The 26,769-nt window shown below is 39.9% G+C and overlaps 2 protein-coding genes across 14 annotated transcripts in view; one reads left to right on the plus strand and one right to left on the minus strand.

Moving 5' to 3' along the window:
• Window positions 1–7,410: 7,410 nt before the first annotated feature.
• The window catches only part of LOC108159560 (guanine nucleotide exchange factor DBS), a 37,411-nt gene continuing 18,052 nt past the window's right edge, over window positions 7,411–26,769 (minus strand). For 8 of the 13 annotated variants that reach the window (XM_017292988.2, XM_017292989.2, XM_017292994.2 and 5 more), the window contains 8 exons: window positions 13,194–13,307; window positions 12,974–13,069; window positions 11,123–11,308; window positions 10,744–11,061; window positions 10,486–10,683; window positions 9,952–10,404; window positions 8,200–8,326; window positions 7,545–8,066 (listed from right to left, as the gene is read on the minus strand). In XM_017292988.2, coding sequence (XP_017148477.2) covers window positions 7,963–8,066; window positions 8,200–8,326; window positions 9,952–10,404; window positions 10,486–10,683; window positions 10,744–11,061; window positions 11,123–11,308; window positions 12,974–13,069; window positions 13,194–13,307 — 1,596 coding nt within the window. In that variant the 3' untranslated portion in view covers window positions 7,545–7,962. Of the gene's footprint in view, window positions 8,067–8,199; window positions 8,327–9,112; window positions 9,212–9,951; window positions 10,405–10,485; window positions 10,684–10,743; window positions 11,062–11,122; window positions 11,334–12,973; window positions 13,070–13,193; window positions 13,308–15,351; window positions 17,299–26,769 lie in introns of those variants that run through there. The other 5 variants (XM_017292996.2, XM_033390662.1, XM_017292991.2 and 2 more) reach the window with 5 other exon arrangements.
• On the plus strand, window positions 23,055–25,776 carry LOC108157929. Its single transcript, XM_033390666.1, has 7 exons — window positions 23,055–23,490; window positions 23,550–23,706; window positions 23,768–24,018; window positions 24,078–24,216; window positions 24,315–24,934; window positions 24,987–25,101; window positions 25,161–25,776. The coding sequence occupies exons 1-7, from the start codon at window positions 23,233–23,235 to the stop codon at window positions 25,553–25,555; spliced, it is 1,935 nt and encodes a 644-aa protein (XP_033246557.1). The 5' UTR covers window positions 23,055–23,232; the 3' UTR covers window positions 25,556–25,776.

Genomic DNA, 26,769 nt, shown 5'->3' on the forward strand with positions numbered 1-26,769 from the left:
CTGCGAGCAGTGGCTCTGGCATGTGGCCTTTGTAGCTCCTGCTGTTGCTGCAGTGGGTACTGCGGGCAGTGCGTGGGCCACGGCTGTTATGTTCACCGTGTTGTGCGATACTTTGGTATAGCAATTCGATTCCTACTATAGTTTAATTTTTTCTTATCCCGCGCCGCAGGACGGCCACTCGTGGGCCACCTCTCCTTGGGCTCTCCAGGAAAGAGATCAAGTACCTCCCTCATGCCTCCTGCAATCTGTGAACGGGAGATCGAATTCCAATGTGTTGTAATAAGTTCGTACTCCGTCGCAGATCAGCCTTTTGTGTGGCTCTCTCACCGGCATTCGAGTCTTGCTAAATTGTTTGCACACACGTTTGGTCCGGGGGAAGACAGCAATATTTTCAGCAGGGGGGAAGCCCTGCCGTGTGCCGTTCCGAGTCGTGCCCCAGTTTTTGGAGAGGCGACGTCGGTGCTACCGTGAGTGCCTGCTGGTCTTGCAGTTGCAATTGCTGGGGCTTCTGCTGTTGGTTCCTGCTTCTGCTTCCTCCAGAGCGTCCTCCCAGGATATCGTTGATGGAATGCTTTGTGTTCATCTGCTGCTGCTGGTGGTGGCTCCCACATGGGATGTGTGGTGGCAGACCAGGCCACCAGGGCACTCCATCGACGGGATAGAGGGGATGCTGGCCAGGGACCTGCGGCCAGGTAAGGGCTGTCCAGGAGTGAAGGGGCGGCGGCGTCCAGGTGTTGGAGCTGCTGCGGCAGACCGGAAGTCAACAAGTTCAACACAGACTAAAGAAGATTCTCGAACAAAAGGTTCGTTTCTTTTATTAACTTCAACTTTATGCGAATGAGCCGTTCGTTTTAATCCTCGACGAGCTGCATGTTTGTTAGGAAAGGGAATGCTGCCAATGCCCTGTGCTGTGGGACAGCATTGACCCGCGCAAAAATTTGACGAAGGAGTACACTGAAACTTAGGATGGATTTGGGGCCACTGCTGATCTATGGCAACAACAGAGATTTAAACATAAGCTTGATTCATATTTATTTCGAAGGATGATATGATGCGATGCGAGTGCAGAAAGTCCACGCCGGTTAGGAGCTCACGCGAGAGACGCTACCATGATCGGGATCCCACACAATAGCTAGATAATGCTCATGGCAGGAAGTGGGACATGTGGACGCGGTAAGGGAACCGTTTTCCCAGATTCGTAGATCTGGTAGATACGGTTATTCTCAATAATTCTGCGCTTTTAGTTTTCTCGTATCATTTAACTAGATACTGGATACAAAATTAAGTTTCTCTAGCCTTTAAAGTCTCTGGGATCTAGGCGCTCATCGGTTCGCACAGACGGACATACATACATGGCTAAATCCATTCGGCTATTAATGCTGATCAAGAATATAAATACTTTATGAGGTCGGAAAAAATTAAAATTATCTAGCCTTGAAGGAAAGTGATTCATCAATCGGATAAAATTATGAGTTCGGAACTGAGGGTTATTCTTCATCGGCTTAACTCAGGCTGTTGAGCTGTTTCAATTGAGGGTTTTATTGGTAGATTAAGTGGGTTCAGGTGAAGAGGCGACTCTGAGTAAATGCTTAAAGTACGCTTGTAAACATCAAATAAAACTTCCCATTACATTTTTATACCCGATACACAAAATGAGTATTGGGGTATATTAGATTTGTGGTAAAAGTGGATGTGTGTAACGTCCAGAAGGAATCGTTTCCGACCCCATAAAGGATATATATTCTTGATCAGCATCAATAGCCGAGTCGATTGAGCCCTGTCTGTCTGTTTGTCTGTCCGTCTGTCCGTCCCTATCAGCGCCTAGTGCTCAAAGACTATAAAAGCTAGAGCAACGACGTTTTATATCCGGTCTTCTGTGATATGTCACTGCTACAAGTATATTTCAAAACTTTGCCCCGCCCCCTTCCGCCCCCACGAAGGGCGAAAATCTGTGGCATCCACAAATTCAAAGATACGAGAAAACAGAAAACGCAGAATCGTAGGAGATGTCCATATCTTCTAGAGAGCAAAATCTGAACCAGATCGTATTATAGCCAGAATCAAGAAAACAATTTCATTCTTTCTCGCTCTGTCTCTCTCTAACACACAGGTTTCATGGTCGGTTTCCGTCTGTCCGTCCCCTTCAGCGCCTAGTGCTCAAAGACTATAAGAGCTAGAGCAACGATGTTTTGTATCCAGACTTCTGTGATATGTCACTGCTACAAAAATATTTCAAAACTTCGCCCCGCCCACTTCCGCCCCCACAAAGGACGAAAATCTGTTGCATCCACAATTTTAAAGATATGAGAAAACCAAAAACGTAGAATTGTAGAGAATGACCATATCTTTAAGACTGCGGAATCTGAATTGGATCGTATTATTATTATAGCCAGCATCAAGAAAACAATTTCATTTTTTCTCGCCCTGTCTCTCTCTAACACACACGTAGCATAGGCGGCTTTGCTTAGAGTAAAACATTAGCGCCTAGATCTCAGAGACTACAAAAGCTAGAGCAACCAAATTTGGTATCCACACTCCTTATATATCGGACCGAGACGAGTTTGTTTCAAAATTTCGCCACACCCCCTTCCGCCCCCGCAAAGGACGAAAATCTGGGGATATTCAAAAATCTCAGAGACTATTGAAGCTAGAGTAACCAAATTTGGTATCCGCACTCCTGTTAGATCTCACTATAAAACGTATATCTCAAAATTTCGCCCCACCCCCTTCCGCCCCCACAAAAGACGAAAATCTGTTGCATCCACAATATTGAGGATACGAGAAAACTAAAAACGCAGAATCATAGATAATGACCATATCTATCAGATTGCTGAATCTGGATCAGATCAGATCATTTTTATAGCCAATAGGAACAAATCAATTTGCAGTGGCTACGCAGCGCCCGACGTCACGCTCAGACTGATTTTCTGTCTCTCTCGCACGCACTCTTTGTCGTGTCGTTTAATATTAGCGGCGTCTGCCGGAGGAGAGCCATACTGACTTAGTATCGGGTATAACCGTAGAGTTGCGGTGTCCGCAGCAACTCACAACGTTCCCCCTCGTTTAAATTTAGTTTCCTGAAATCTATGACCAAACGTTTTTTTTATTTCCCTGTTCATCGGTACTTTTTTTTGGCTAAAACCCAAATGGGGTTGTTGTATGGTGACCGAGACGGTCGTCTTATACCACCTTTCAACAAGTCTTGAGATTCATTTACGAATTCTGAAACGCCCCTTGGATATGGGTACAATTTTGAATATATGGGATCTTCATTTTCTGTTCGGATAGTGCCAATGATATTTGTATTATATGGGAGTGCTTCATTTGGTTCTGCGAAAACTCCTGTTCGGTTTCCTAGCATCAGCTGAAACTTTTGTGAAATTTATGTTTGCACATTTTAAAAATTGGCTTGTTTCGGAACCGAAGTTTGTTATTAATTTCTTATTCTTTAAGTCCAGTAGAACGTGACTCTGTTTTAGTAGGTCAAGTCCAATTATACCGTCAAATGTCGTAAGGTTTTGTAGAAAAAAAATGTTGAGTTGATATTGAAAAGGTGCATTATACATTTTTTGTCTATGCCATTATAGCCATGGATTGACTTCACTCGGAAGGGTTTATTTACTGGGGTTTATATGTTTTAATTCTTTTAATGGTTTTATGTAGTTTTTGGAAGCTCCTGTATCTATGAGTAATTTGACTGTTCTCCCTGCTACTGTCCTTTCTATGAACGGAAGCAAGGAGTTATGTCTAAAAAATGAATCTGGTCATAATCTGAAAGGTCGTTCTCTATGCCATCAACTTCGACGTTTGCTATAGTTTGGTAATCCTGTTCTTCCTGATCGAGTGGGGTATCTTCTGCTTCTATGTGGTTAATTCTTTGTTGTTTCGGTCCCGTAAAACGTCCACTACTATTGTTCGGTCGCTTGTTTGTTTGTCCCTGGTTGTTGTACTCCGATTGGTTGTTTTGTTGCTGAATTTGCCACTGGTTTTGTCTCTGAGGCGCGCTATTTTGTTGATACTGGGTAGTCTGCCTAAAACGTGAGGATGTGTCCACGTCCATTGGTTGGGCCTGTTCTGATTTTGGTAAAAATTCTTGTTTCCTATATTGTGGGAGTTTCCCTATTTGTCTTTGCCTTGGGTCCGTCACTAAATTCTCTCTGCCATGCTGTCTTTGTTCAGTTTTCTGAGCTTTTTCTTCCATGCTACGGGCGTAGTTTAAAGCGAAAATGTATCGATCATGATTAGCCTCAACTTCTTGAGCCAATGCCAAAGCAGAGGGTAGATCTTTTGGTCTTGCCGAGAATATAACATCACTTAAAGTCTTCTTGGTTTCGTTAATCATAATTGTTTTGTTTATAAGGAGGGTCAGTTTCTTTTTTACTTCGTCATAGTACTGTAATAGTGTCAAATTTCCCTGCCGGAGCGTTGACATCTCTTGTTCAATTAAGTATATTGGTCGTTTGTCTGAGTACGTAAAGTCTAGTCGATCTATAATGGCTTTGAAATTAAGGGGAGTGTCGAAAGAAGAGAGTGCCATATCAGCTGAGTTCTTAACTTTGTTTCTCAGTATTCCGAAAGGTTGATGTTTTGAGCTACCGTCAAATTTCTCATAAGCTTTGTATGCGGTATGCGCAGCCTTCCTCCATGAGACATAGGTTTCATTCTTTCCCTCAAAGTCGGGCAGGGATTTCATAATATCAAGGGTCTCATTACAGACAGGGTCTGTTCTTATCTCTGCATCCTTGTACGCCACCACTTGAGGAGCGTTAATTTGTACACTACTTAAGCTCTCCTGAATACCCTGTAGTTTTGAAGTGAAGCTCTGTTCCTGTACGGCTAGTGAGCTTGAAACCGCGGCCTCTAACATGAGTCTGATCTGCTCGTTTGATATAATCATTTCTAAATTTGTGTTCTCTATTAGGCCTTCCTGATAATTTGCTCCTTTTAGTTTCTGAAATTCTTTTACCAAATCTTGTACTTCCTTATCACTCAAAACCTAAAAAAAAATGCACCTGTTTATACCCGATACTCAAAATGAGTATTGGGGTATATTAGATTTGTGGTAAAAGTGGATGTGTGTTACGTCCAAAAGGAATCGTTTCCGACCCCATAAAGTATATATATTCTTGATCAGCATCAATAGCCGAGTCGATTGAGCCATGTCTGTCTGTCCGTCTGTCCGTCCGTCCGTCTGTCCGTCTGTCCGTCCCCTTCAGCGCCTAGTGCTCAAAGACTATAAGAGCGAGAACAACGATGTTTTGGATCCAGACTTCTGTGATATGTCACTGCTACAAGAATATTTCAAAACATTGCCCCGCCCACTTCCGCCCCCACAAAGGGCGAAAATCTGTGGCATCCACAATTTCGACGATACGAGAAAACTAAAAACGCAGAATCGTAGAAGATGACTATATCTTCTAGAGTGCAAAATCTGAACCAGATCGTATAATTATTATAGCCAGAATCAAGAAAACAATTTAATTTTTTCTCGCCCTGTCTCTCTCTAACACACACGTAGCATAGCCGGCTTTGCTTAGAGTAAAACATTAGCGCCTAGATCTCAGAGACTATAAAAGCTAGAGCAACCAAATTTGGTATCCACACTCCTAATATATCGGACCGAGACGAGTTTGTTTCAAAATTTCGCCACACCCCCTTCCGCCCCCGCAAAGGATGAAAATCTGGGGATATTCACAAATCTCAGAGACTATTAAGGCTAGAGTAACCAAATTTGGTATCCGCACTCCTGTTAGATCTCACTATAAAACGTATATCTCAAAATTTCGCCCCACCCCCTTCCGCCCCCACAAAGGACGAAAATCTGTTGCATCCACAATATTGAGGATACGAGAAAACTAAAAACGCAGAATCATAGATAATGATCATATATATCAGATTGCTGAATCTGGATCAGATCAGATCATTTTTATAGCCAAAAGGAACAAATCAATTTGCACTGGCTACGCAGCACCCGACGTCACGCTCAGACTGATTTTCTGTCTCTCTCGCACGCACTCCTTGTCGTGTCGTTTAATATTAGCGGCGTCTGCCGGAGGAGAGCCATACTGACTTAGTATCGGGTATAACTGTAGAGTTGCGGTCTCCGCAGCAACTCACAACGTTCCCCCTCGTTTTATTTATATCGCTATCAATCAACTTGCAAGATTAAATTGTGTTTTATGTGGGGTTTTGAGTTTTTTTTTTTTTTAATGAGCACTCTACTCACATGTTCTTTGTACTTATACTATGTTGGTATAGCTGCTTCTTGATGTCTTCTTGTTGGTACGTGTATGGTGTACGGTTTATGGTGTAGGGTGTACGATTTATGGTGTATGGTGGTATGGTGTCTTCTTTATCTTCCAGATGTAAAAGTGGTTCTTGATGTTCAATTGCGTGTATTGGGTTGGCTTTTTATACCCGATACTCAAAATGAGTATTGGGGTATATTAGATTTGTGGTAAAACTGGATGTGTGTAACGTCCAAAAGGAATCGTTTCCGACCCCATAAAGTATATATATTCTTGATCAGCATCAATAGCCGAGTCGATTGAGCCATGTCTGTCTGTCCGTCTGTCCGTCCCTATTAGCGCCTAGTGCTCAAAGACTATACTTTCTAGCAACACGGTAACTCAACGCACACGGCTAAACTCGTGAAAAATCGTCCCAATAATTCTAGTTTTCACTTAATCCAATGACTCAATAGCCCAGATCTAAGTCCCATTGAAAATCGATGAGCTCTGCATAAAAAACATTGGAAAAGTACGAGTCTGCACCAAAGGGATTGGATGAGCTTTTCTGATTAGTCGAGAGTATGCCAAAACTTATTCGGAATGTGATATAAGTAAAAAAATTTGAAACGTACAAAAGTGGATACATGGATTTTTTTTGAACAAATTAAGATCTCTTAAGGAAAATAATCTCTTTAAATTGAAATTATTGTTTTTTGTCTTTCTCACTAAATTGAAGAATCTATGAAAAAAAAATCACTGAAAACTGAAAAGTGATAAACATGTATCCACACGTGCTCGACACTGCAGATAGGTTTGGTTCCTTGCATGAATCAACATTAAATGTTGAGACTATAATTCCCTAAATCTCACTATACGAGTATTGAACACTAATCTACTTCCTCTTCGTAAATTATAAATACTAATACATACCTGGAATATTTTCTCAGTCTATTTACCACGCTTTAAACCTTAATATCTCGAAAACTGCTAGTAAAAGTGTACAGAACGTATTGATAGTTGCATTTATTAACTTTACAGAACTAAAAGGTTGTTTTTAGCTCACCTTTGAATGCAAAATAGTTTTACAAAGTCAATGACAAGAAGTATTATTCATTTTGAAATTCACACAGTACGTCTGGCAGTCAGAGCAAAAGATAATAAAATAATTTTTATTTTTTGAATGATTCGATTTATTAACATTGACATATTATGTTAGTTTTAAGCTAAAATATAATAGAATCCATTACATAGGAGAATATTTTTTAATTGCAATACGAATATTTTTTTATATCAACAATAATTTCAACAGTCCGCAAAGTTAGAAATATTTATGTATTTACTTAAGCTAGTTCTTATATTGGTTTATACTGCTTAAATAGATAAGTCTACAAACTAGAGAGCAAAAACTTATCCTATTCGAATTGGCTTAAGCAAAATCATTTTAAGCTTGTCCGTTTACCCGCAGGGATTTTGAACAGATATAAATATTTATATATGTAAATATGTATACTCGTCCTGTTATATTTAACGAAAATAATAAATAGGCGGCACCAAAATATTGGAAGGTTCTGTTATATTGGTAAAATGAGATTAGCTGTGTTCTCGTATAACTACAAAAATTTGTTACGTGCCTCAGAAACAAAAATTCTTGCATCTATAGAACACGATGACTCTGGTTTTGGCTAAAGCAAAACGACTAAAAAGCATTGTGCTAGTAGAAAGGAATAACAAATTATCCAAAATTTATTCGCTCCTGATTGCGACTCGATGATCTTGAAGATTTTCGATTGATTGATTCCAGATACGCGGCTGGGGTCCAGCCTTCTGAATTGGCATCTGTGAATGATCCAACATGGATATTATGATTATTTCTAAATTTGCAATAAATATTTATAACAATTTTTTAAATAAGTAAATAAATTAGGTATTATGAATTTGGTTGGTACATGCATTAAATTTGAACATTTACCTAAGATTCGAACATACCACCATCCGGCACAGCCCACCTTAAGCAGCTCGACAGTTTCACCTTCACGCATCGAAACTTCCGAGTGTCCCATAGCAGTATAGTCAGCCAGGGCAATGAATTTACTGCCCTGTATTAAAATTCACACAAAGTGTTAGTATATATATCTTATGCAAGAAATAATATGTTGAAATCGTTATTCATTCCGATAAGAAAAATGTAAGTATTCAAGAAATGTGTAGTAGCTCTAAAACTATTTATATGTACATTTGTAATTTTAGGTACATTGCATGGCGCTACAAACGATTCTAACAAACCAAACATTCTTCAATAAGATATAAACTTTTTCCTGGGTTTCTTCAAAGGCATTATCTTGAAATTTCCATTGAGACTGTACCGAGCAGTGTAGTGCCAGGAAAATTTGGCGTTGTATGGAAGTGACTTTAGTAATGGACCTAAAAGCTTCTATGAAAAGTTGGAAAATACGCTTATTAAATGTAATAATTTTTCAAGGACTATCAAATCAAGCCTAACTAAAATCATGATAATATAAAAAATTTCGCGTGCACAACTGATTAAAACTCAGGAAATAAATTTCCTATATATACATATGTATGTATGTAAAAGCGGTTAGAGCCAGTTTAAGCCAGAAAAGCTATTAACCGATTTCGATTTTTTCGTTTAATTTGGTTATTGCTGTTAAAGACCTGCGCATTTGCGATGAGCATTGAATAAATAATTATACAGAGTAAGTTTTACTATACTACATATACTACATTTGATAAATTTAACGCTTATGGCTACGATGTAAGTTCTAGCTGTCCATTCATACAATTTCTAGCATCTTTAACTTATCAGTTACGCATATTTGATGTCAAATTTCGATTATTATATTTTTTTTATATAGTATAGTTACAATTTATTGATCGAATAAAACATAGAAAACTGAATTTGATTTGCTGTTTCCTGTAACTGAGGCCCGAATTGGTGGATCATCTCTATGTTTCGTCACCCACTGTGTAAGACCCAATGAAATATTTCATATATTGTGCAGTTTACGAGCACAATTTTTGGTTTTTATTAAATAGTTTGTGGTTTGTTCATGAAAATAAAGAAACAACCCATAAATATCGAATTAAATGAAAAAAAAATATAAGTCATGGTATATTGTAAGTCATATAATTAAATTTAATTCAAACAAAATGTAAGCGATCTCGATGAAATTATCATTTAATTTCAATGACAAGTAGTCGAACTTATGTACATATGTTCTTGAGGTATGTTAGATACGAACGAATAGCAAGAGATGTTTCTTAGGTCGCTAAAACTAATAATATTATAACCCACACAAGACGCATATTCATACTATGTATATATATTTTTGATCAAAGTGACAGGCCGAGTTGATCGAATCAAACCTCATAGAATTAACGTTTGTCAATAAAACATTGTCGTCATTCCGAAGTGGGTCAATTATTTTTCGGGTTTGGTAAGTTTCGATTGCAAAGATTGGTCGAATAACAAAAAATATTTCATTACCAAATATAATATAATATATATATATATATATATATATATATATATAAAATAATATAATTATTTGCGCAAAATAGAGAAAGAAAACTTTTACTGCGCGTCGAATTAGATTTTATTGATTTTTTTTTATAGAACTATTGAATTCTAGAATTGTGAGCATGGGAATTTGGGTATTTTGTGTATTTTTTTTGAATAACTAAAAGAATTAGGTCCACTCACCGGGGTACTATTATCTTCGACCAAAGACAATTCGTCCTCGCTATTCGAGCAGTCGGAGCTCCATCCACAAACTTCCTGCTGCTCTTTGTCAGCAGCACCGCTAAGAGAGTTGACGAAAGTAGCTCCAGCGTTATCGTCGCTGCTGCAGTTTGAGTTTCGGTTGGAAGACTCTGAAGTGGCGTCACAGCTTATCGTGTTCGCAAGAATAATGTTAGGGGTGTCCCAAGAAGTTGTCTGCCTGAGGCCACGGTGGTTAAGGCTGTACTGCTTAATTTTTTCGCCTTTTAATTCCTCCAGCTGATTGAGTAAAACTCGCTTGATCTCTGCCACCCACTTGTTCTTTAAATCGACCGTCGGTGCCTGCAGAGTATGTACCTCCTGTCGACCCTGAAGCCAAACTTCAAAACGTTTGGTATCGCCCCGAACAGATTCAGTCAACCCGATTTGAGACATCTGAAAATGTTAAGTAAGTGGGTATGTATCACTTAAGATATAATTTGGTTCGCCGATTTGGCTAATTTCAATGAGACTCACCTTTACGTGGTGTTTGAACTGGTAGGTGCTTTTGTTATGACCAGACTTTGAGGTTTGTTTACAGAACAACATGGATTTTTGGTAAAGAAATATGTGACGCTGCTGGGGCTTGATGCGAAGACGAATGTCCTTTTTTGATTCTGTCCAAACCTGGAAAGAATCCTGAAGAAGTAGTTCGCCCTGTTGGGATAGATCGGTCTGTAAAAATTAAAAAAGAGAACATTAGGGAAAGAAAATCTACTGAACGAAGTTAATTACCGGAAAACCAGTTATAGCTACTTGATGCATGGAGTCGTTGACGCACTTCAGTACGATCAACATGCAATCTAGCGCCTTCTGAAGTTCCTTGGTGCAGCTGCCACTGTCGCTGAAGCGGAGCAAATCTTTCAGAAGAAGTTGGTACTTGGTGATCCTTTGTACTGGCTTTAGCAAATACGCCGCTAGCGGGAGCTTATGACCCAGTCGCATTTGACACTCTTGTAGAAATAGGTGCGTGTCCACAAGGGTTTCGCGCAACCGCTCTGATCTTGGGATGTTTTGACAATAAAATGAATACAGCCGGTAAAAAGTATCTCGCTAAAGAAATTGAAGAGTACTTGAGTTTTAGGGAGATATATATACACTTGACAACACTTACCCGTTGAACAAAGCAAAGCGCCACAAGCTCAGTGGTGGAAATACAGTTTTCCAGGTCTTTAAGAAAGACATCGTTGTGAAAGGTATAGAGTTCGTGTAGGTTGCCAAACAAGATATCCTCCTTCCCATTTAGACTCGGGGGGGCAAGATGCAAAAGATCTTCTGATTTTATCCGATCATAATAGCCCTGAAAAATGCATAACAAGATAAAACTGGGATTTTCAAAAAACATCGGGGCAGTTCAAGTACAAATAATAAAGTGAATTACATCAAAAAATTCAATATTATTGAAAACGGAACACTCGTTGCTTTCCTTGATGAACTGTCCAAATTTTTTTTCCACATACTGTGCAACGGTACCAAAGCCTTGCGCTGACACAAAATCGTTAAGAACCCGCTCATACTTAGCTGGCTTATATTGAGAATGGCGTATCTTGGGAAGTGTGCCAGCATCGTTTTTCAAGAAGCTTTCTTGAAAAAATTCATGACAAAAATTAAGTATCTCGTCGTAGTCTTTGCGTACGTTTGATTGCTTCTTTCTTCTCTTTTCATCCTGTGAAATTGAGCTATTCTCCAGGGGACCAAAGTGGTTTTGTTCCAGGTTAAGTCGACATTTGTGGCAAATGTGACTGTCGATCGGAGGCAAGTGGTTAGGTGCTACCAGGGCCTTAGGAGTGGACAACACTTTTTCGTTGTTCAACAAGCTGAGCGAGCTCTGTGCACGTGCCACTGACGAGGATACGGATAGAAAACTTTTCTGTTCACTATCTTCGAGATAGGCCACTATGTCAGAATAATTTTTACGTTGAAGATAGTCTCTGAACTCAGTATCGTTTTCAATTTCAGAATAAGTGTTTGACTCTAAATAGTCCTTGACCAGTCGATATTCCAGCGATTCGTCACAACTGGACAACTCAATTAGCTCCTTGAAAACGGTGCGACGTTCGTCTTTTAAACGTCGAAGGCTATGGCTTGGTGTTAGTCCACAAGTATCAGGACCCACTTCCTTATCTCTGTCGGAAAATGGCATATCCTCGCATTTTTGTAGTTTGTTAAAGATGCTAATAGTAGATTTTCCATTTAGTACGTTCCGCGTGGCGAAATTGCAAAAATTCATGCCGAAAACGTAGCTTCCGTCATTCCCAACAATAGTTGGGGCAAAGTGGGACCGAAAATCGCTAGGACGATAGCAGAGGGACCCATTAGACGGGTGAGACTCAAAAAGAGAGCCTTGAAACGAAAGAGGAGAGGCACGAGGAATTTTCGAATCTCCCATCGAAAAGCTAAGTTGCCTGCTCATGGAGCTCCCTAATTTAAAATTGAAGCGACTGACAATATTGTTTGCTGCATTTTGTACCCGTCGCAACTGAATGGAGTATTGTCCACCCGAAGACTTTGGCTTTGATGCTTTATTAAGATCATATCCGCCATATCGCATATTTATATTTGCTTCTAGATTTGAGCAGAGCTTAGAGTTTAATAAGATCTACCGTCGCGTACAAGAGCTAAACACAGAATGACTGGACTGCAGTACCGCATTGGTACGTGTGCAGTAGATGTTCTTGAAGATGATAAACATTATGAACTTAATGCACTAATTACAACCACAAGCATTCATGCATGGCCCGGGCCTTATGGCAGTGGGCCTTTAAACAATTCCGTTTCGGCTCCAGTTCGCTGACCACTTTTGAGCTAGAAACATTAGGAATTAAATCTTGGAGTTTTACGGTTGGTTGCACGTGTGGCCAGCGGAGAACCGCCTCGTTCATCTAAAATTTGTTTTAATCAAACGACTTTTTGTAGGCATACAATATTTGCAGTTTATACCTACGAAAAATTAAATTAAAAATACCTTAAGAATCGAGCTCATTTCGGTTACGTAGATGCGTTCCGTCTCTAAAAGCTCCGTTAGAACATGACCACGTTTTAGGCGTCGGGCCTCCACGTCCTAAAATACAACAATGAAATTCAGTTATTATGAATGTGAGCTAAACTAAACAACACTGCTTCTTTGGTCTGTCTTGAGGCTCAATATGAGTGCATTTTCAATTTGTCTATTTTGAATTACTAACCTGTTGATTTTGTACGTGCTCGACGCTGTCTGGGTTCGAGTTGCTGGTTAACGAGATCCCAGAGTCCGTTGCACCATCGATAGATGTAGGCCTTAAATCATGGATTCCATCAGTCTGTAAATCAACAAAGAAATGCATACTAAGTGGTTCGTACATTACAGATTACTTGAAATACCTTGGACAGGCATAATTAAAAAACACAAAACTACCATATAATCGAACTTCAGTTCCCACTACATTATGGACCTTAATTGTACAACATTTGAAAAGATCCTAAAAATATGTTTAAATTATCTATTATTTATTATTATTTCCTGTGGAAATTATGATCTTAACCCTATGACTGACACTAGTCACATACATATTCTTAACACACAGCGCTTTCCCTTGAATTTTGAGAGCACGGGGGGCACGAGTCTATCGACTGAGCTGTTGATCAATGTTTCTACGTTACAAAAATTTGAACCTTCATACGATTCACCGGTTGACATTAATCGCAATCGGCCACGCGATTCTCAGACCAACATAAATATAAAAAGAGGGCCCGAGGCTATTGTATTCTTTACACAACAAGAGCTCTCTAATTCTGCCAATTCAACAGAAAGTAGACTTCCAAACTTCTCAAACTACAATCGCTAATTTAGATGGGAAAACGGTTCTTTGTGTTTAGCCATCTTAGCATGTCCGGAGCAACTTTCGTTTGGCTTTCATGGCTATGTTTCGTTGGCAGTCATAGTTATGCCAACAACGTCAAAGAGTTGCATCTCGAAAATAACTGTAATAGTTCTTGGCAGTGCTATGTTGTGAAGCTAGCCTGGGGTCTGGTGTCTTTAGCTGAATATTAGATCGTTTCTTTCGAGCTTACCATTATTCAATGCCGTGAATTTTTTACGCTAGCAATTTAAAGGACTACAATTGCAAGGCATTTCACTAGGCCAACAAATATGTTTGTATGTAAATATGCCATAGAAATTCCTATGTATTCTTACCGAGATTCCAGAAAGTGGTTTTTAAGGGTATGCAAGGTTCGATGCATGTTAAAGTAAGATAACGCTTTCTTTGTGCTCTGTGAGCTTAGCGCAAACTTGCTCACATTTTAAAGAAGTGTGGAATAGGGGCATGAAAACTAGAGTAAGCCTCGCTTTGGCTACTCGAATATGTGTTTCTTTTGAACAACGATACGTTATACGTGGCTACAATCGACTGAAATCGTTTAGAAAGTAATATTAAATGTTTAATGACTTTGTACAAGCAAGAGGAACCCCAATCAGAGTTGGTAAAATGTGTTTAATATTGAGGAGACGACTGAGTGAATAGCAGCCGAATCAGCTCGATGATTTCTGTAACTTAATTTTTATAACTGTTTAGATTCCAACCAAAGAATGGTATTGGAACCTGCTCTTTTATGCTGTGCCCCTCTATGTCTTTTAAGCATGCGAAGGTAAATTTGTACGCTACTTTGAGGGCTTACTAAAATAGGGTCACTGAATATAAACTAAATCTCTTTTTGGGTTCTTGAACCGTTAGCTTACAAAGAACTTGATACATAAACCTTCTAGAAACTATTTCGGATGCGATGGTTCTACCTGTGGATTGCAAACCAAAACAACAGAGGCTCTGATCTGGCCTGAACTCATCTTGCGTTGTATTCAAGTATTGGAAATGCACAAAAAATAGAGAAAGTGAAAGGCCGAGCGGTATTTACGTGTCGGTGATGATTCGGAGACGATTTTATGTGGCCACACACGTAACGTAACCCTAGGTATGTTGACACTAAAATAGATAGAGAGTGGCATGGACGTAACGATCCATGTCAGCATCCCTAATATTGGCTAATATATGCTATTGATTCAAAGCGAAGTTCCATATCTTAAACTATTCAGATTGGTAGGATATGCGTGAGATTGATAACGTGTGCATCACAAAAGCTCTTATTCGTATAGTCTGGAAGATCCAAACAGACAGAGAGAGAAATGGCCTTGTAATCTACGAACACCTGGCATGAATACCCCCAGTTTTCTGTATGATTCATGGGAAAATTCAGCAGGCAAGCGGAAGCCCAAAGCTTTATGCCCAGCGCCAGTTCCTAGTACATCTTCCGCCTTATTAGACACAATAATTATTAGGTCTGCATAGCAGTACGAGATTCGTTTCCTACCTTAAGCAGTAATTTTTTGTTTCGTATGAGCTCTTTGGCAGTGTGTGTCAGTTGGCCCCCGCGCCAAGTTTGCAAGCATGCTATGTTGTTGCTGGAATCCCCATCGTAGTAGGAGCAGTCATCTTCGTCGCAGCTGGATATGCTGCAGCAACAGCTAGCCGCAACGTCCGTCGAAGATTCGTTATATGCACTGTTCCAGAAAACGCCGCCGACGGCATTGCAGCAGTCTTTCGAAAGGATGGTCGCCGACTTTGAGGGGTTGCACTGGCAACAATCCTGTTCCGAGTCACACTGTGAGCTAATGTCAAGATAGCATTCCTCGCCGCAACCAGACGAAGACGTTGAGATGCTTGATGACAGGGCCACAGAATGGCTTCTGGGCGTTTCCTTAAACTTCTCACCATTGCTGTTGTTGCTTACAATCGTTTTTAAGTTGTCTATTGTGTCTGGTTTGAAAAATGAGTGGTTTAAAAAGCCGGCAGATTTCGAAAACGTTTGAGCCTCGGTTTCCATGTAGTTATCATAGGGATCTATGCTGGACTCTCGGACCCAGCTGTCGTCGATAGCTACGATTGTGGACTTAGTGTCCGCTTCCTTTACATTGAGACCGTTAATGTTGCGTTGTTTTTCGATATTGCATTGCTTTGCATGAACTGCGGCAGCTTTTAGCAGCTCGTTGGTAGTGACCTTAGTGAGATTCTTGTTGGCAAAGTTTTGTACATCGTTGTGATCAGCAGCCGATTTCATCTGAGTAGGAGCAGTTTTTTCATCGAATTTCTTGATCTGGCTTTGCTTTTCAAGACCCTTTTTGCAGCCCACACACTCTCCATTCTGGCGGTTGTTCGTTTGCTTACTCCGTTCCTGGCTATTGTCATTAGAGAAAGATACACCAGAGTCAGAGCAGCTCTCGATAGAAAAACGCTTCTCTCCATTAACATTTATATTATCTCGACACCTATCATGCCGGGAGAGGGAACAGTACGCAAAGCTGCATGTTGAAAGTTCAGAATTGCTGTTCGAAACCTGTATTTTGTAGCCACTCTGTGGTTTTTTAACCTCTAAGTGGTTAACGATAAGCAGTGGCTGCCGCTTCTTTCGAATGTGAACACGTTCCAACTTGACTTTTTGCTGAATGCGGTGAGACTCCTGCTCTGTTGCCAATTGTGAACTGCTTCCACTCGCGCCATCTGTTTTCTGAAACATCCATGTTGGTGCAGTCTCCTTTACATCGCAATTCGTTAACGTGTTCGGGATTCGGAGCCGCGATTGTAGACGCGTATCGCCCTCTCTGTTTTCGATGCGCGCGATACGATCTGCCCGTGATTTTATGCCTACAGCCGCGCGCTGGAAGTCACGTTTATTCCTGTGGTACTTCCAGCTCTGCGATTTCTTACAGTCATCTACACCGGTGTTGGTCTCTGTTGTGTCAGAATGCGACTCATCACATGAGCAGGAAGAATTAGTGCAACACTGCGACAGAGCACATTCCAATTCATTCGGCAGAGTGGTCTGCGTATCTTTCTGAGAATGGACCCTGGGCAGAGATTTGCGCTTCTGTTGCAAGAGCAACTGCCACGACTCTATTGTAGGTGGTGGTAAAGAAGGCTTTGGATCCGGCACAATCTTGGGTGAGAAGCAGTGCTGTCGTCCTGACATGCTCATCTCAGCTTCGGTACTTGATTGGGGTGGTTGTCTGCGGTATCCACCAAATCGGGCGGGATTGTTCAGCCTGAGAGCCTGTGGGGACTGATTCGGCTTGTGCATTATAGCCTGCTTGCACTGATGAACATAGTTAACTTTTAGTAGCTCCATTTTGGGTATTCCGCCGATGCCACTATTAGACATTCGTGAGTCAATCGTGCTGTCCTGCCCGCACATGTCGCCTGCAAACGGCTTTGGCGGTAGGGGAAGAGGCGATTTGCCTATGGGCATTTTTATCGAAAACTTTTAAATAATAATACTTGTAGTTTTTGCCTGCTCACAAGGGAAATTCAGCAATACTTTATGTACATTGTACAATATGTACATAAATATAAACACAGACTCCATACGAGTATATATATTGTATCAAGCTTTACTACACACACGTCTAAAACTCATTTGACTGTTCACTATTCATATGCTAATCTTGGTGGTTGCGTTGCTTTTATTAGGATTATTAATAGATTCACTTGTGATTACGGATTACGGACTGGGGAGGCTACAGTCGCGGTCGATCATACTTAAGCTCCGTTTAGGACTTTTGCATAAATAGAAATCATAGTAAATATACATATTAAGGCCACTGTCACTTGTAAGCTGTTCTTTTCGTCGGTTCTGTACTTGTATTTTTTGTTTTGTTAATGTATTTGTACATGTGTAAGTGATATTTTTCTGCGCGAATATCAATACGGATATTTTTGAGGTATTTATCAACTACTTTCGTTGTCCGCGACTCGAAAAAGATTGATGCAGAAAAATCTACAGTGCTTCCACTCCACTGTCTCAGCTACTACTCACTACTTGCATGTTGCTGGTAAACCGGTTCCAGTGATATCTTTTGTGGAATATGGACGCTTGTACACCCTATTAACGTAAAAAGTCTGTTTTCCAGGCTGCCTCTCAATAAATATCGTTGAAACTTATTTAATACGGCGGTGCGACTGTTTGTCACTCCAACCTGAATACGCAATCCGGTTGGTTTAAAAACTAGTATTATCACTTGAGGTTTGGTTAAACAGACTAGTAAAGAATGTTTTACTTATAGAACATACCTATCTGCAGACTTATCATCATCATAATTTAATAATGATGATTGTAAAAAATTAATGCTTGCCAGTCACACGCAATCAGAAACATTTTTTCTACAAATTAGAATTGAATAAAAATGAAAAAATAAAAACAAACAAAACTTAAAGAAATGAACTCTGTGCTACAATTCTCATTGCTGTGCGTGAACTACGAAAAAGTGTCCGAAAAATGATTTGGGAAAACTCTTAAGTCAAAAACTCTACAGTTTTCTGTGGAACCCACCTTAATACAAATGGGAAATCTCGTTGAGACAGCTAAAAAAAAATAGGTTAGTTTCCTATTTCTCGAAAATTAAATTTAGAAAATCGATTAATTTAATATGCTATTAATATATTAATCATACTATGGATCCACGATATGAAAAAAATTTCACCAATATGCCTTTTGCCCAAGGGTATTTACAATGTTGCCCACTCTCGTCCACATGTTGCTGGGGTATAATCTTCGGGTTTGATGAGCACGGCAGCGAGTTCGATGCAACATGTTTGAGTTTGAGGCCACGTACAGTGGACAGTGGACAAACGGCCAATCAGCTTATAGAAATGAATATCGTGTAAATCATAGAATTTTATATATATAAAATATTGTTTAGAATCATATTCGGACAGAATTCTTCCCTGCACACTAGAAGCAGAAAACATTTGTCGACTATCTAAATCACATTGGCCAATATTACAAACAGAACCGGAAATTTGGACGCCACAAAAAAAAATACATAAAACAACATGTTTTACATTATTACTTCCAGAAAAAAAAATAATAAGCATAATAATAATGAAAACAAATGTTTTGTATTTTATGGTACGTATTTACAAACATATTTTATTTCTCCTGATTACATTAATATCAAATAGATTAAAAAAAAAAAAATAAAAAAAAAAAATAAAAATTTCGAAATTAGAGATACATATATATGAGATATATTTTTCGTTTTATCCACTGCCACAGCTAACCGTTTCTTGGCCGGAATCCACCTCGATTCTTGCGCTTTCTTTCTCATTTTGCCACCTGCCACCTTGGTCTGATTGTAAGTCGGGTTTCCGCTAATGACAGCTTCTTGAAATGTTTCTTATATTGACGACAATAAGATATTGTTGGGTTTCCAAATATACAGTATTTTTTCTAGAGTCTATAATTAAGTAATTGCTAAATTAACCGCGGCACTACTATCTGTTGAGGTTGGTATGCTTAAAGTAGTTAGGTAGGTTTTATTTATTTATTTCATCAAAAAAAGCTTTACCTTAAAAAAAAAAACGCGAACTATCTATCATATATGTATCATATAGATTTAAAGCTAACGATAAGATTGCAGAAAAATTATGATAAAAAAACTGACGAAGACTAATTAATTGGAAAATCGAATGAAAAATAAAAATATTTCCTTTGTATTGTATTCAAATTCTGTTGAAACTACATTTATATTGATACATTTAATTTCCTTTCACCAGTGCCATGAAAAAAATGTCAAGTAGGGGTTTAAAAGGAATGCATTAATAAAACCACAAATAGACTACCACCAGCAGTAACGTACACTGGAAAATATAGTGCAAAAGAAACGAACCCAACAGAAAGTTCAATTGAAAGAGAAACTTCGTCGAAAACAATGAAACTGAAAAAATCATCTTTTCATTAATTAAATTAAACAAAAAGCGACAAGAGAAATTATCGCGTAACAAACATGCGTGTATACCATTGTATGCGAAGCAAAGTCAGCGGTGAACTCAGCATCACTAAAATTAAGCTTTTGATTTAATCGTCCACACCAAACCAAACCTTTGCCGTAATGTGAAGTATATGGGAGTGACACTAGGTCGCGGCGAAAGGCTTAAAGCGGAAAGCCTAATGCGGCGTTGCAACTGCTTCAATCCGAGAGTCCGAAGCGTAATAACCGAAACGTACGAAATACATCGGTCTCAACTGATATTGCTTCAATAAGTACATTTGTAAGCCTATTCCAGATCTAATTGAATGTTGGCGTAATACTTTCTCTCATCTGTGACAAATATCACAACAAATAATACTAGTAGTAGTTAAAAATGAAGACTTTGAGAAATCCATGTGTAGTCCATTGTCTTAGATCCAGCCAAATTGTTGTACCCAGCCACTGTAATTACATTTGTTCCTTCTGGCTATAACATCTACTCATCCGATCTAGTTCTAGATTTGCACTTGTTGGAGGCGTGAAATTTATAAAAATAAACTTGATTCAGTGTGATATCTCGAGGCCCGAGGGAGTACTCGCCAAGATAAAAATGATGTTGAACCCTCAGCTGTATGAAGATATCAAAAACTTTCTGACGTACAGTACCTGCCGTGTAGTCCAGGTTGGTGCAGCTTCTTTGACCAAGACTATCAAGGCAGGAGTACGGCAAGGCAGCGTGCTTGGGCCGACACTGTACTGCTTATCCACCCTCGCCATGCCAAATCGCTCTACGGTCCGAAGGCAAACACGGCAGCTGTAACAGGTGGCAACTCAAAGCAGTACTCTCGAAGGCTAGCTGTGTCTATGATGCCACAGACAATCTACAGCAATACTTCAAGCTGTTTGAAAACTGGGCCTGCCGATGGAACATCTCCATAAACTCTGATAAAAGTGCAGTGGTGGCACACTTGAAGAATGGGCTCTAGTCCTGGTGTCTTCCTGCTTGGGAAACTCGTGGAGCAGCGTAGGAATCACACATACCTCGGAGTTACACTTTCGACCGTCACATTAGTAGCGTGAGGAGCAAGTTGGTGGGTAAGGCTCAGAAAATGTTCTGGGTAGTTAAACAAAGCAACAAGCTCAGATTAAAAACGAGGGGGATCGTTGTGAGTTGCTGCGGACACCGCAACTCTACGGTTACTAAGCCGATACTAAGTCAGTATGGCTCTCCTCCGGCAGACGCCGCTAATATTAAACGACACGACAAAGAGTGCGTGCGAGAGAAACAGAAAATCAGTCTGAGCGTGACGTCGGGCGCTGCGTAGCCACTGCAAATTGATTTGTTCCTATTGGCTATAAAAATGATCTGATCTGATCCAGATTCAGCAATCTGATAGATATGGTCATTATCTATGATTCTGCGTTTTTAGTTTTCACGAAAGTGCAATATTGTGGATGCAACAGATTTTCGTCCTTTGTGTGGGCGGAAGGGGGTGGGGCGAAATTTGGAGATACACGTTTTATAGTAAGATCTAACAGGAGTGCGGATACCAAATTTGGGCCTTAATAGTCTCTGAGATTTTTGAATATCCCCAGATTTTCGTCCTTTGCGGGGGCGGAAGGGGGTGTGGCGAAATTTTGAAACAAACTCGTCTGGGTCCGATATATTAGGAGTGTGGATACCAAATTTGGTTGCTCTAGCATTTGTAGTCTCTGAGATCTAGGCGCTAATGTTTTACTCTAAGCAAAGCCGCCTATGCTACGTGTGTGTTAGAGAGAGACAGGGCGAGAAAAAATGAAATTGTTTTCTTGATGCTGGCTATAATAATAATACGATCCAATTCAGATTCCGCAGTCTTAAAGATATGGTCATTCTCTACAACTCTACGTTTTTGGTTTTCTCATATCTTTAAAATTGTGGATGCCACAGATTTTCCTTTGTGGGGGCGGAAGTGGGCGGGGCGAAGTTTTGAAATATTTTTGTAGCAGTGACATATCACAGAAGTCTGGATCCAAAACATCGTTGCTCTAGCTCTTATAGTCTTTGAGCACTAGGCGCTGAAGGGGACGGACGGACGGACAGACGGACAGACAGACAGACAGACGGGGCTCAATCGACTCGGCTATTGATGCTGATCAAGAATATATATACTTTATGGGGTCGGAAACGATTCCTTCTGGACGTTACACACATCCACTTTTACCACAAATCTAATATACCCCAATACTCATTTTAAGTATCGGGTATAACAAAGTCATGATCTACAAAGTCATACTAGCCCGTGCCACGGCATTCAGGTGTATGGGATTGCAGCCAAGACTAACCATATTTGAGGAGGGGACGGACAGACAGACAGGGCTCAATCGACTCGGCTATTGATGCTGATCAAGAATATATATACTTTATGGGGTCGGAAACGATTCCTTCTGGACGTTACACACATCCACTTTTACCACAAATCTAATATACCCCAATACTCATTTTGAGTATCGGGTATAAAAAAACATAAAATAAAAAAAATGTGATATCACAGGAGTCTGGAGTCTATCAAAGAATTAGGCGTCAAACAAGTCGAACTGACGGACGAACAGACAGATATATGATTCTCGACTCGGTTATTGATGATGATCAAGAATATATATACTTTATGGAGTTGGAAACGCTTCCTCCTGAGTGTTACAGATATCCACTTCCACCACAAATCTAATATACCAATACGAGTACTCTACCAAAAATGGCCTGTTAGGCCTAGTGGAAGGTAGCACTCTAAGACCGCTATGCAGATTGTATACGAGCTTAATTTAAATTAATGGTGCGGTTCAAATGGCGGAAATCAAGGTCCTAAGAATTTATATTTACTGAAGACAAATCATATGGCATAGAAAAATATATTTTTCTTGATGCATTGATGCATGGATCGGTCGATAAATGCGCAATATACATAAGTCATATGTGGTCAAGACATATTTAAATATATTTTATTATTTTATAATCACTTCAAACTTCTCTTAAAGAAGCGTTCAATTGCTATACGACTTTTACATGATTTTTTCCCCATTCGTTTGGGATATAATTGGCTGCTATTTCATAAAGTAAAGCTGAAAAAAACATTACTATTAACATCCACCTTAAAAAAATAAATGGCAGAATATGAACCAAGTTGATATACCCTTCGAAAACCAAATACTTCCACTTTAGCGTTAATAATTGACAATAGATAACCGTTTACATCAATTTGTTCAATTGCTTCATTTGATAAGCAAACAAAAAAATAAAATCGGTCAAAGCTATTGCAATTTCAGCTCAATTTGGTGTAAATAAATCGCTCGACTTCCAACCATCGAATGTTCAAAATGAAAATGTTATTTGTGCAGCAGAGTTGGTCGCTTGTTCTTAATTCCATAAGTAAGTAAGTTGATGGCGAAAAGGAAAATACTTCAAGGAAACTATGTCTTACAAAGTAGGAACCTATTTGAATGGGAGTACCATATGCCTATTTTGGAATAGGAACTTTGAGTTCCAGCCACAATCCTCTGTTGCTGACTATGCCAGTTTTGTGGGTATTAATATAAATAATCTGAAGGGAAGTTTTGATGAAGGCACTGTTGATGTACGGTCAATGAAAAAACAGCTACAGGAGAAAAATTTGCTGTACGATGACCTTCTGCTCAAGCTTATGATATCCATTGAGGTGACACACTGTGAGGTACGATTTTCAAATTTGTTTTACAATCTACTATTCACAATTTCTTTTCTTAAATGCAGACGTTTATGGTATTTGGAAATGACATAGCACGTTTTGTGGACGCTTTCACAAATGCATCCATGTATTCCATATGGCGTTCTTTGCACAACAGATTCATTTTCTCGCACGTGGCTGGTGAGCTGAACGAGAATTGCTGTGACAACTTCTTCTTCGAGGGTAAATAATTAAAATATCATCCACGGGAGCACTGTCAATACTTGCCTCTGAATATCCTCAGATCAGCCGAACATTCTGTTTATAGTGGAGAGCCAAGATGCATCTGGGGCCGTCTTTGAAATAAAGACCAACAAATATGTGGGCACTAGGGCGGAAAAACCAGCACAATTACAACTATTAGACCGATACTATGTCGCAGAGCAACGATTTCAGCTAAAGAATTTGTTGTTCCCGAATAAGCTAAAGGACTTGCAGGGCCGTGAGGTAATCATCGCCGGCTTTGACTATAGACCCTATACGGTTATAAAATATGTAAGCTATTTGCCAATCCTCACAGTAAAAAACTTAAGGTATCTGTATCCATTCTACAGAACAAAGAGAATAGCAACACACGTGATATAGGTGTGACACAAGATTCAGGCTTGAGCAATGTCTACATTGATGGCACGGAAGCACGCGTTGTTCTCAACTTTTGTGCAAAGTTCAATTGTACAGTGCAAATTGACACAAGTAAGTAGTCAATACGTTTTAACTTAGGTCCTAGTGTCTACCAAGAAGACTACAATTAACTACACTGAGTTGAATCCCTTCTCTTTTAACATTGACAGCTGACGCCGACGATTGGGGCACCGTTTACCAAAATATGTCTGGGGATGGCGCCATGGGCATGGTTATTAATCACAAAGCAGATATTTGCATTGGCGCAATGTATTCGTGGTATGAGGGCTACACATATTTAGATCTATCAATGTATCTCGTGCGGTCCGGAATAACCTGTCTGGTCCCAGCACCTCTCCGACTAGCTAGCTGGTACCTTCCCCTTCAGCCGTTTCAAGCAAACCTCTGGGCTGCGGTCCTGGTGTATCTCTGTTTGGAGACCTTGGGGTTGGTGTTGGCCTACAGAAGCGAGCAAGAGCTGTACGTCTCGGCAATCGACCGTGAGGGCTGGTGGTGCTGCACAAAGCTGGGCCTGGCTACGGCTTTTAAGCTTTTCATCTCGCAGTCGGGAAACAGTAAAACGACTTCTGTAACTGTCCGTGTGCTGCTCTTTGCCTGCTTTCTCAACGACATAATCATAACCAGCATTTATGGTGGTGGTCTGGCTAGTATATTGACTATACCAAGTATGTCTGAAGCGGCGGACACAGTGCCACGGTTGCGCAATCACCGTTTGCAGTGGGCCGCTAACTCGGAGGCATGGGTTTCAGCTATCCGTGGTTCTGATGATGTAAGTTGTGTGTGGTACAATTGCTATGCTACGAGCCATTTATCTTTCGCAGCCTTTGGTGCAAGATCTTTTAAGCAATTTCCACATCTACAGCGATGAGCAGCTGCTCGAATTGGCCCAGGAGACTCAAGTGCGAATGGGTTTCACTGTAGAACGTCTTCCCTTCGGTATCTTAGATATTTTGAAAATGTATATGTCATTTAATGTTGATATCCAATGTCTCCAGGTCACTTTGCAATTGGGGACTACTTATTACCAGAAGCTATCGATCAAATGGTAATTATGCAGGAGGACCTCTACTACCAATACACGGTGGCTTTCGTTCCCAGACTGTGGCCATTACTTGAGCAGTTCAATACGCTAATCTATAGTTGGCATTCATCCGGATTCGATAAATACTGGGAGTACCGTGTGGTCGCCGACAATCTCAACGTTCAGAAACAACAGCAGGTGGAGAGCACCATGACGAGGAGCCAAGAGGATATTGGTCCTGTCCGGCTTGGGATGTCGAATTTTGCAGGTATTATACTCGTCTGGGTATTGGGATCTACAGTCGCCACGCTGATCTTTGTAGCCGAGTTGTTTTTCACTAATTTTAAAAAAACACCAACAAATACATAATTGATTTAGGAAATGGTTGCACAACACTCTTAGAGGTATTTAATAGCAAAACCTATACGAGGTAGACTTTAATTTAAAACAAAAAATTGATTTTTGAGAATAATACTCTTAAAAAATATTACCCAATAAAATTGAGCATAAGAGTTTAACGCACAGATGAAATAACTGCTCTGTAAAATCGAATAACAGTTCTTTATATTGTATCGTTATTGAAAGCTTATACTCGTACTCGAGCAAATAATTTTTATGCATGGAGATTCTGTGGAATTTTGTATGTCGACCAAAAGTAGGCCAAAATTCTATAGCAGTATTGTCATCAGTAAGACAAAAAGTTAGTTTGGGTAGTCAGCCGTCATGTCATGCTCATATTTATGCGACGTGAAAATGTCTGGGCAGCCTGGCCACAGACACGTGACATATTTTTTTGGTGAAAGGTTAATTGGCCCTCAACGCAGCTTTCTTTTTGTGTCCGATTTAATCTTGATTCGCTGGAACGTTTGCCATGGCAAGGCCAAATCTATTGCTTGAAAAAATTACAGTATCTTGAATATTTGTAGAGTTACTCATTAAGTCAATGAGTCTCAGGACTGATTGCACTATGCAACACCATATTTACTCTTCGTGCCGACTTTTCTGATAGATTAGGGCCTTTACAATGGTTTTTTATACCCGATACTCAAAGTGAGTATAGGGGCATATTAGATTTTTTGGGAAAATGATTGTGTGTAACGTCCAGTAGGAAGCGTTTCCGACTCCATAAAGTATATATGTATATTCTTGATCAGCATCACTAGCCGGCCGAGTCAATAGAGCCATGTCCGTCTGTCTGTCCGACTTATTTGACGCCTAGTTCTCAGAGAATATAACAGATGGAGCAACGAAATGTTGTATCCAGACTCCTGTAAAATCACACTGAATCATGTTTATTTCAAAAATTTTCCGCGCCCACAAACGACGAAAATCTGTGGAATCCACAATTTCGAAGATACGAGAAAAGAAAATCAGAATCAGCATAATCATAGAAACTGACCATATCTTCCAGACTGCAGATCTGAATCAGATCGGATCATTATTATCGCCAGACGGAACAAATGAAATTTCTACGCAGCGTGTCTGTCCCCTCTCACACAGTCTTTGTCGGGCATTATGTGCACACTCTGGCGGAGGGGAGCAGCGACTCACAACGTTCCCCCTCGTTTTAAATATATACAAAA

This window comes from Drosophila miranda, chromosome 3, assembly GCF_003369915.1.
Source record: "Drosophila miranda strain MSH22 chromosome 3, D.miranda_PacBio2.1, whole genome shotgun sequence".
Lineage (NCBI taxonomy): Eukaryota > Metazoa > Arthropoda > Insecta > Diptera > Drosophilidae > Drosophila > Drosophila miranda.

Coding starts and splice junctions, on each gene's coding strand:
- LOC108157929 (XM_033390666.1), top strand. CDS start 23,233: ATGTCTTACAAAGTAGGAACCTATTTGAATGGGAGTACCATATGCCTA. Junction 23,491..23,549: donor TTGAGGTGACACACTGTGAG/GTACGATTTTCA, acceptor TCTTAAATGCAG/ACGTTTATGGTATTTGGAAA. Junction 24,935..24,986: donor CTATCCGTGGTTCTGATGAT/GTAAGTTGTGTG, acceptor TATCTTTCGCAG/CCTTTGGTGCAAGATCTTTT.